At 35.2% G+C, this 10,382-nt stretch overlaps 2 protein-coding genes across 3 annotated transcripts; both read right to left on the bottom strand.

Moving 5' to 3' along the window:
• Window positions 1–265: 265 nt before the first annotated feature.
• On the bottom strand, window positions 266–4,526 carry LOC101262596 (eukaryotic translation initiation factor 5). Of its 2 annotated transcripts, none has more exons than XM_010319426.4 (2): window positions 4,276–4,526; window positions 266–2,157 (listed from the first exon to the last, which is right to left on the bottom strand). In XM_010319426.4, the coding sequence occupies exon 2, from the start codon at window positions 1,853–1,855 to the stop codon at window positions 524–526; it is 1,332 nt and encodes a 443-aa protein (XP_010317728.2). In that variant the 5' UTR covers window positions 1,856–2,157; window positions 4,276–4,526; the 3' UTR covers window positions 266–523. The 2 variants fall into 2 exon arrangements, with proteins under 2 accessions (XP_010317728.2, XP_004234580.2); XM_004234532.5 differs by having other exon boundaries at window positions 266–2,163; window positions 4,276–4,460.
• A 681-nt stretch (window positions 4,527–5,207) lies between these two features.
• Window positions 5,208–8,826, bottom strand: LOC101262288 (eukaryotic translation initiation factor 5). The gene is made up of 2 exons (XM_004234531.5): window positions 8,618–8,826; window positions 5,208–7,106 (listed from the first exon to the last, which is right to left on the bottom strand). The coding sequence occupies exon 2, from the start codon at window positions 6,802–6,804 to the stop codon at window positions 5,476–5,478; it is 1,329 nt and encodes a 442-aa protein (XP_004234579.2). The 5' UTR covers window positions 6,805–7,106; window positions 8,618–8,826; the 3' UTR covers window positions 5,208–5,475.
• Window positions 8,827–10,382: the final 1,556 nt, after the last annotated feature.

Here is a 10,382-nt window from a genome sequence, read left to right as displayed (position 1 = left end):
TCTCCTTTGGCTTGAGCTTTTTGGCAAAACATTCACTCACCCCTTCACGCAATCAACAGCAATGTCGTTTGTCATGTTTAAAAATAGATGTGTATGCCCTTCGAGAAATAAATTTGACATGCACCTAACAATAATTTTGAAGAGTCGAAGCAACATATTATGTATGCCTTTTGAGGTAGGGAAGGAGGACCAAAATCCACTAGATTTTGTGCATGTCTCAAATAAGGATTGGTAGTGACTAGTGAATAGTGATCATGACAAAAAATTACTCAAGAACGGGTTCCTTATATGAATAATAATAATAACAACCATAAAGGAAATAATACCAAATAAAGGCACTTCTCCATGAGTTTGCAGCAAAGACAAACAGACAACAACACAAGTATCATGAAATAAACAAACATAAACAGATAACACAAACAGCATAAGATTAACACACATGTAAATGACCAACACAATAGAATCTCAGGCAAATCAAACCAGCACAAGACAGAAATTTGAACAGGCGGAAACACTTCTGATCTCATTCCTCTTCGGATTCGGACTCAGCACTCTGCAGCCATTCAACAAAGGGTTTGACATTCTTCCAAATTTTGGAGTCCTTGTTTGCACCAACACCCTTGTTGTACCACTGTACTATATATTCCTCTTCCAATAGATCATCATCATACAAAGCTTTCAAAACCAGAGCCACTTCCTTCAGTGCAACTGAGTTGGATTTCACAGAAAACTCTTCTATAGCTTGAAGCAAACGTAGTTGAGACTCCTCATCTTGAGCAATGGCAGCAAGGTAGCTTTTCTTCTTAATAACCTCCTTGGCAAATCCTTTCGCAACGCCATCCAAGAGAGCTTCATAAAAAGCAGCAATAACTTCCTGAGGAGATCCAGAGAGTGAACCCAAAAAGGATTGTAATTTACTGGCAGTAACTCCCTTTGCTAGATTTGCTTTTATTTCTCTAACAAGCCTCTCATGGTTCGTCACTCCATTCTCAGTCTTGGAAATCTCTGGTGTCACAGAAGCAGCTTTAGGACTTGGGGCTTTTGACTTCTTCTTTTCTGTCTCAACGGTGGACAGCATAACCATTTCAGCAGTCGCAGCATTCAGCTGTTCTTGTATACGCTGCTGAGCAGCTTCCAGCGATGTATCAGTCTGCCACTGGACGTCATCATCATCATCTTCTTCTTCCTCTTCTTTCACATTAACATGGCTTCTAGGTGGTGAAGCATGATCCTCATCAGAGCCGCCATGTTTCTTTTTAGAACTAGGTTTAGTGCTAGCATCTTTGGAGGAAACCTTTTTCTTTGTTTCTTTCTTCAGTTTCTTTAGCTCTTCATCAGCAGCCTCTCCTTCCTTCAGCCGCTCCTTCTCAGCTCTTCTCATAGCTTTCTTGTCCTTGGAGCCCTTCTTAGCCTCAGGCGGGTTCTTAAGTATAAAAGTTGTCAGCTTATCCCTCATGTCCACGTCAGAAAGGAAACCACATGCAGCACATTTAAGTTGGATCATCTGAGTTTTGGTTATTATGACCTCTGTTTCAGGGTTTCCGCAACCATAGCACTGAACATATTTCTTAATAAAGTTCTCAAGAAGACCAGCTAGCTTGGGAGTTTCATGAGCTCCATTGACAAGGGCAGTTCCAGATTTTTCATCAAATTTCGACTGAGCCCCAAGCTCATTTCCAAAATATTTTGTTGTGTAGGACGGGGGCCTTGCTAATGCTTTGGCAATATCAACCATGTTCACCACATTTGTCTTGATACCATTTCCACGGCCCTCAATCTTGGTAAGCATCCTGGGCATCTTATACCTGTAGAAGGCATCATCGCTGTTGCTGGCACCTATGTTTTGCAAAGCCATCTTTGACTCGGTAAGAAATTTCTGGATGAAGTGTTACGTATGTTCAGAGAATTTTTCAGCAGAACAATTGCAAAGTGCCGATTGTGCCTTCCAGCAACCAGAATAGTCGTAATGCTCTTCCTTTAATGGTTTGAGATGCATACAGTCAACCCAACCTGAGAAATAACGGTTCTTTTTCTTTGACGTAGGACAATACTCTCCAAGCAATCCAATGGATCCCAAATACAAGATGGCTTGTTCGGACATAAAAGAAGTTTCACTTAGACCAATACAACTTCGAAACTCTACAGAAGGCACACCACCTGCAACTTTCAAAAACAAACAAACCACAAATCAAATACAGGAAAGGAAACTAAAAGTTGCTACACTAAATTCATATTAATAAATGAAAGGTAATGATTTTAATAATGACAGGTCATAAACTGTTCTACCCTTAAGATTGAAAGATGAGTTCCTTAGGCAATAGCAGCTTGAAAATCAACACATTCTATAGAACTTTTTCTATGAATAGGAATAACAAAGGTACATAATCATAATGATAAACTAATCCGCCCAGGAATTTCAACATTCTCTTGGGTCATTTATCAGTGTATATAAGCTTTCAAACTGCATAACCTAAAAAAACATGAAAAAGAACCCCACGATTGCTTAGTTTCAAAAACTAGACTATGTTTATCCCCAATGTCAAAGCCTTAATACTTCTTTCAACAGGAAATGAATAGCCTAGATAATTCTTGTTATAATTTGTGTTTCCACTCCATCACCATCTAAATGCATAAAATATGAGGGATCAAATTGCAGAGCCATTCTGCTCCAGTGTTTTGAAAAGTGAGCCGAAAAAAAGCGACAAAGGCTTGCTTTCACCAAAGCGAGAAGCATGAAGCAACGCCCACCCTTTTTCAATTAAAGCACTATTTAGTACAAAAGTAAAAATTATCAAGGATGCATGGATTAATAATAATCAGGAACTCACATATTAAGAAAATCTTTCAATTCTCAAGTAAGTACAACATGCTACCAAAAAAGGTGAAAATAGAGACAGAATAGCAAATGCCTTACAAATCAGAGAAAAAAAAGCAGAATATGGACATAAAGAAAGCATAACAGAGAAAGAAATACAAAATAGAGCAAAAAAAAAGACTATATTGTAGCGCAGTCGCAGAGAAAGATTATATTGCAAAACAAAGAAAGTTGCAGATTACAAGTTGAAAAAGAAAACCTTAGTGCAAGCTCACAGTAGAGAAACAGAGCAAAGAAGAAGAAGTGAAAAGTGGGAAATGTTCGGAAAGAAGTCGCAAAGTGTTTCTACAATTCCTTTTTTTTAGAAAAAAAAAGCTAGTTACTGTCAACCTCGCTTAAGCAGAAAAATGAGTTTTTTCTCACTTTTTACTGAAGTCTCACTTCTCACTTCTGGGACTGAAGAAGCTCGCTTTTTCACTATAGCCTCACTGTACTGGGAAAAAAAAAGCGATACAGCTTCACTTAACGCGCTTGCTTTTAATAACACTGTTCGGCTCACTTCTGACAAAAAGGGAACCATACAAATATAGGCCAACTACTATCAGATAAGCCATCATTTGACAATTCAGTTAGACTAAAGAAATCAGTATCTGTTTTGTTCAGATTAATACGTCCAAAATCCATTCAATCAATACCAAATTATTTGGAATTTGACATATGAGCTATCTATATAACACTGTTCAGCTCACTTCTGACAAAAAGGGAGCCATACAAATATAGGCCAACTACTATCAGATAAGCTATCATTTGACAATCCAGTTAGACTACAGAAATCAGTGTCTGTTTTGTTCAGATTAAAACGTACAAAATCCATTCAAGCAATACCAAATTATTTGGAGTTTGACATATGAGCTATCTATATCCATTCCGCTCTAATTTGACTATCAAGTTGCAGAGCCATTCAGCTCACTTTTGACAAATAAAGAACACCACATATACAGGCAAAAACTTTCAAAATAACCTGTTCTTTCACAATCTACTCCGACTTAAAAAATCAGTCAACGTTTAATAGAGATTAAAACATACAAAATTAATTCAATCAATGCCAATTTATTTGTAATCTGATATATGAACTACCTATCCCCGTTCCGCTCTATTTCTCCTATTTCCTCTCCGATTCACAAAATAAGTCTTATTAGTACTCCCCTAAAGCTACAAAATTCTCTAAAAACATACGCCTGATAATCTCATTCAGATCAGTAAATATATTATCAATCAAATCAAATAATAGATCGAGAGAAAAAAACACTAAAACGAAATAGATCAGGACGACGATGAACAGTTGTATAACGTAATTAAATACGCAATGAACATTGATTCAACAACTTCAAAATTCCGTTAGTCAATTGATAAAGCATAGAATAAGATGAAAATAAGAACAAAAAAGCAATAAAAGATACCTTATAGATCGGACGAAGCAGAGCAATCTGCAATACGATGAAGAGAGCAATTGAAGAGAAACGTAAAATAGGGTTTACTAATAAAGGATAGGGAAGTGGTGATAGAGGAGAACCCTGCCTAGAAGTTTCCTTGATTTATAATTTTAGACACAGGGTTTGAAAGAAAAATTGTGACAGAAGAGTTTAGAAAAAGCAAAAGACATAAACACCCTTTAACTTGGATTCGGCTAATAACCGTACCCTCTAATTTGGAGTGTGCACAATGAAATTGAACAAATAAATGCACGTGTTCTGTCATGTAGGATGAGGTATCACACGAATTGTCATTTTGAATGTTTGTCTAGTTGTTTAACTGTATATAATTTTAATGATCTATTTGTGCACGGTAAAAGTTAAAAATATAGTTATCAACTAAAGTTAAATTAAATAGTATGTTTATGTATTATGCTTGTTTGAAAATAATTTGAAATAGATTAATTTGAAGTTAGAAATTTTAGTTAGTTCTTATTAAATAACAAATTGTATAATTGCAAGTCTTTTTTCTTTGATTTTTAATTTCTAATCTTACAATTTGCATATGGTACATTGTAGTAACAATTTTTGTTATGAGTTATGTCGTCGTTATGTTCAGTTCAAATTCTGGTTGCCCAAACCATTTTTTTTATGCACATTGATACAAACTTGATATTTTGTAAAAAACGTCAGCTAAAGACTGAATGTTGAAGTACTTTTGTGTTCACCACTTTAAAGTTTAAACTGTATGGATTGTCTGGTCATCAAAGTGACACAAAACCATTTTTTCAAGTGGACACAAAAATATTATAAAAACAATTAACTATATGATATTGTCTACCCAACACATTTGGCGGCTGGCCATTCAATGAATGGCTTACTTGCATATGCACACTTGTTGATTGATATTAAGCTCAACATTTTTAAACTCAAGGATTATTATTTTCCCATAATATAAGAATATGACATATAAAATGTAACAGCAAGACAAGGTTTGAGTGTATGACTCAACACCAAAACATGATAATTAAAAGTTCTGCTCACGTAAAAGACACTTGAAGGCACCCAATACGAGTCTGCACCAAAGGCAAACAAACAACACAAACATAAAAAGGAAAAAACATGAATTTTAAATATGGTGATCACTCAGGAAAAGCAAACTAAAGCACACCAAACAGCAATTCGATCTCATTCCTCTTCGGACTCGGACTCAGCACTCTGTAGCCATTCAACAAAGGGTTTGACGTTCTTCCAAATTTTGGAGTCCTTGTTCGCACCAACACCCTTGTTGTACCACTGTACTATATATTCCTCTTCCAACAGATCATCGTCATACAAAGCTTTCAAAACCAGAGCCACTTCCTTCAGTGCAACTGAGTTAGATTTCCCAGAAAACTCTTCTATAGCTTGAAGCAATCGTAGTTGAGACTCCTCGTCTTGAGCAATGGCAGCAAGGTAGCTTTTCTTCTTAATAACCTCCTTGGCAAATCCTTTCTCAATGCCATCCAAAAGTGCTTCATAAAAAGCAGTAATAACTTCCTGCGGAGATCCAGCGAGTGAACCCAAAAAGGATTGCAATTTACAAGCAGTAACTCCCTTTGCTAGATTTGCTTTTATTTCTCTAACGAGCCTCTCATGGTTTGACACTCCATTTTCGGTCTTGGAAATCTCTGTTGTCACAGAAGCAGCTTTTGGACTTGGGGCCTTGGACTTCTTCTCTGACTCAACTGTGGACAGCATAACCATTTCAGCAGTCGCAGCATTTAGCTGTTCTTGTATACGCTGCTTAGCAGCTTCCAGAGATGTATCAGTCTGCCACTGGACGTCGTCATCGTCATCTTCATCCTCCTCTTCTTTCACATTAACATGGCTTCTAGGTGGTGAAGCACGATCCTCGTCGGAGCTACCCTGTTTCTTTTTAGAACTAGGTTTTGCGTTAGCATCTTTGGAGGAAACCTTTTTCTTTGTTTCTTTCTTCAGCTTCTTCAGCTCTTCATCAGCAGCCTCGCCTTCCTTCAGCCGCTCCTTCTCAGCTCTTCTCATAGCTTTCTTGTCCTTGGAGCCCTTCTTAGCCTCAGGCGGGTTCTTAAGTATAAAAGTTGTCAGCTTATCCCTCATGTCCACGTCAGAAAGGAAACCACATGCAGCACATTTAAGTTGGATCATCTGAGTTTTGGTTATTATGACCTCTGTTTCAGGGTTTCCGCAACCATAGCACTGAACATATTTCTTAATAAAGTTTTCAAGAAGACCAGCTAGCTTGGGAGTTTCATGAGCTCCATTGACAAGGGCAGTTCCAGATTTTTCATCAAATTTCGACTGAGCCCCAAGCTCATTTCCAAAATATTTTGTTGTGTAGGACGGGGGCCTTGCTAATGCTTTGGCAATATCAACCATGTTCACCACATTTGTTTTGATACCATTCCCACGGCCCTCTATCTTGGTAAGCATCCTGGGCATCTTATACCTGTAGAAAGCATCATCTCTGTTGCTGGCACCTATGTTTTGCAAAGCCATATTTGATTAAGAATTTACTGGATGGAATGTTAGGAATGTTCAGAGAATTCTACAGCAGCGCAATTGCTAAGTGCCAGTTGTGCCTTCCAACAACCAGAAAAGTCGAAGTGTTCTTCTTTGAATGATTCGAGATGCATACAGTCAACCTGACCAGAGAAATGACGGTTCTTTTTTCTTGACCAAGGACAATACTCTCCAAGCAATCCAATGGATCCCAAATAGAAGATGGCTTGTTCGGACATAAAAGAAGTTTCACTTAGACAACAACTTCGAAACTCTACAGAAAGCAGACTAGCTTCAACCTGCAAAGAAAAGAGCCACGAGTCAAAAACAGGCACAGAAAGTAAATAATATGAATGTACAAGATGTGAGGTAGATAATATTAATAATGACAGACTGCAGATGAAGATTACACCCTTAAGATCTAAAAAAATTGAACTCCTTTAGGTCATAGTAGCTAGAGAAACGGAACTTATTCTAACAAAAAAATTGAAACAACATTGAAAAATTCATAGAGATGTTTAAATGCAACAATGAAGGTAAAAATAATAGATCTGCCAAAGAAAGTCAGCGCTCTTTTAGGTAATGTACCAGTGCGTAAATAAGACATCCAGGCACACACACACACACCCAATTCAATAATTCAGCTCACTTTAGGCAAAAACAGCTACCGAATAAGCTGTTATTTGAACGGTCGGCACAACCAATCAATCAATCCCAAACAGGATATAATATGCTATATGAACTACCTATATGCATTCCACTAGATTTTTCGTTCGAATACGAATAATCTGTGTTCTAATCCAAATTAGGAGTCCTCACACATCAGTTTATAGTTTCTCTCAATTAAACAACTAAAAACAAATAAATCAGAAATAAGACTGAAAACAAATTAGATCAGAACGGAACTGCGACTTACACAAAAGAATTAATAACCCCTCAATAAACATCCATTCAATAACTTTAAAATACTTAATGCAATCAACTAAAAGGGCTGCATTTAGGATATAAGTAGCAATCTGCAGTTTAACCATGAAAAAAGAGAAAAAAGCAATCAAAAAACTAGCACTTAAACAACAGAATCAATAACCATGCAATGAACATCCTCAATCGATTAAAAAGTTAAAAATAAGATCTAAGTAGAGCACTACACAGATCAAAGATAAAAAAAAAATTAAAAATAAGCGAATAATTTGGAGAAAAAACAATCAAAAACCATAGCTGCACTTGCAAAACAGAACAAATAACCACGCAATGAACAAATTAATCAACAACACAATCAATTAAAAAGCTAAAACTAAGATCTAAGTAGAACTAAAGATTTTTTTTTAAAAAAAAAAGTGAGTAGTTAGGAGAAAAAGCAATCAAAAAACTAGCAGCACTTGGAATCGGAAACCTAGCTGCAGTTTCACAACAGAATCAATAAAAAAGCAATGAACATCATTCAACAACTTCAATTACTCAATTAATTGATAAAGCTAAAAATAAGATCTAAGTAGAACTATGAAAAAATTCAAAAACATACGTCAATAATTAAAAGAAAAATCAATCAAAAAACACGCAATGAACATCCATTCAATTACGCAATCGATTAAAAAGGCTAAAAATAAGATCTAAGTACAACTACACAGTTCTACATGAATAATTAAGAGAAAAATAACAATCAAAAACCTAGCTGCAGTTAAACAACATGACCAACAACCACGCAATGAACATCAATTCAACGCAATCGATCAAAACTAAAACAAAAATACTAAGATCTACGTAGAATCATGCAGCTTAACGATGAAAAATCAGTATTCGAGAATCTTACCAATGAAACAAAGCAGAGCAATCGAGAACAGGATGAGCGAGAGAGAGAAGAGAAACGATTGGTGGAAATTGTAAACTAGGGTTTAAAGGATGAGGAGAGGCGGCCGAGAAGATTCATTTATATAGGCTACAAAAAATTATTTTGTTTTTGATTTGGTCTAAAAATTGATTTGGTTACGGTAATGTATTATTTTAACGAATAAAATGTTTGAATGATTATATTATTTTTTATTATTATATAATCTCGCGTATCAAGGGTGTTTAAAGGGTAAACATGTAACTTATAACAATATTGGTACAAAGTAGAATTACTTTAATAAAAGATTAAAATAAAATTATGAAATAATAAGTACAGACAAAATAAAGATAATGATGATATCAAACCAAATTGATCCTTACGTAAAATGAAATTTTTCATTTTATCTAACCATGAATTTATTGATACGATATAATTTAAGTAATAATTGAAATAAATATTGTGTTAAAACTAACAACACAAAACAATATAATAGATAATAACTATCCAAACAAACGGTTAGCATTATGTATAATTCAACTTGGAAAAAGCTTTTCCAACGGTAGATCTTTCTTAGTAAGGAAATAGAAAATTTAGCTAAATTATAAGCTAATTTATTCAAACATCTAGAAATGTATATAAAATTGGTAGGATCAAACATGTTTGGTAGTGTTCAAGTATCTTCATACATCCATTATCTCTTGCATGAAGTAGTAATTTATTTTTTGGATCATGTCCAAATATATTTATCGTCAAGTAAAATTTTCGCATTCTTTCCTCCAATATCGATAGCACGTATAAAAATTTTTCGAATAGTATTCACTTTAGCAGTGCGCTATCCCAACACAATTGATTGGGATACATGGACAAACCAGTTTTTCAAAAGTATCTAAAGTAGGCATGCATATCGGGTGGATAATTTCGCTTAAAGATTTGTCTTATTACATATCGAATTTTCAATTTACTAATCTACTAGTCAAACAATAAAATATCGATTGGTTCGATAACGTATTAGCAATTATATGATGGTGTATCGGCTAACTTTTACATTCTCTTTTTTTTATGAGCACATGTATAAAAAAGGACACTTTTCACTATTTTTTAGGGGAAACTAAGTCAATATCCATAATAACAAATTAATTACAAACACATACTCATTTACACTCATACCCACTAAATAATCACACCATATATCCACCAACTAATTTAGCTTAGTTGATTCAAAATCAGTCTCTATATTGTATTGATATCATTAAAACTAATAATTTCGCTTAACAAATACTAAATCAGCATCATATATTGCATTTGATATCATTAAGGCCGACAATTTTGCTTGATTGGTACTAAACCACTGTGTGTGTGTGTGTGCGTGCGTGTGTGTGCATGTGTGTGCGTGTGTGCGGGTGTGTGTGCGTGTGCGTGTGCGTGTGCGTGTGCGTGTGTGTGCGTGTGCGTGTGTGTGTGTGTGTGTGTCATTAAGATTTCTTATTTTGAAATTACTTATTAGTCAAGGATACTATAAAAGTATGTGTAGATATATGTGTTATATATTGTGTGTATATATACTCTTATAGTATATGTTCGCAACAAATTTTCGTAAGCGTTGAAAATCAATTGCAAGCAAAATAAATAAAAGAAAAATGTGATTTTATTAATGAATTGTGTGAGTACAATTCTGTTGTTTTCTTGATTCTTCTCTCCTAAGTTTCTCCGTAATTCGAGGGCCTTCAGTAGTGTACTTCTTGAATGT

This window comes from Solanum lycopersicum, chromosome 3 (genome assembly GCF_036512215.1).
Source record: "Solanum lycopersicum chromosome 3, SLM_r2.1".
NCBI lineage: Eukaryota > Viridiplantae > Streptophyta > Magnoliopsida > Solanales > Solanaceae > Solanum > Solanum lycopersicum.
The sequence above is the reverse complement of the archived record's forward strand: the minus strand, read 5'-3'. Positions and strand labels throughout refer to the sequence as shown.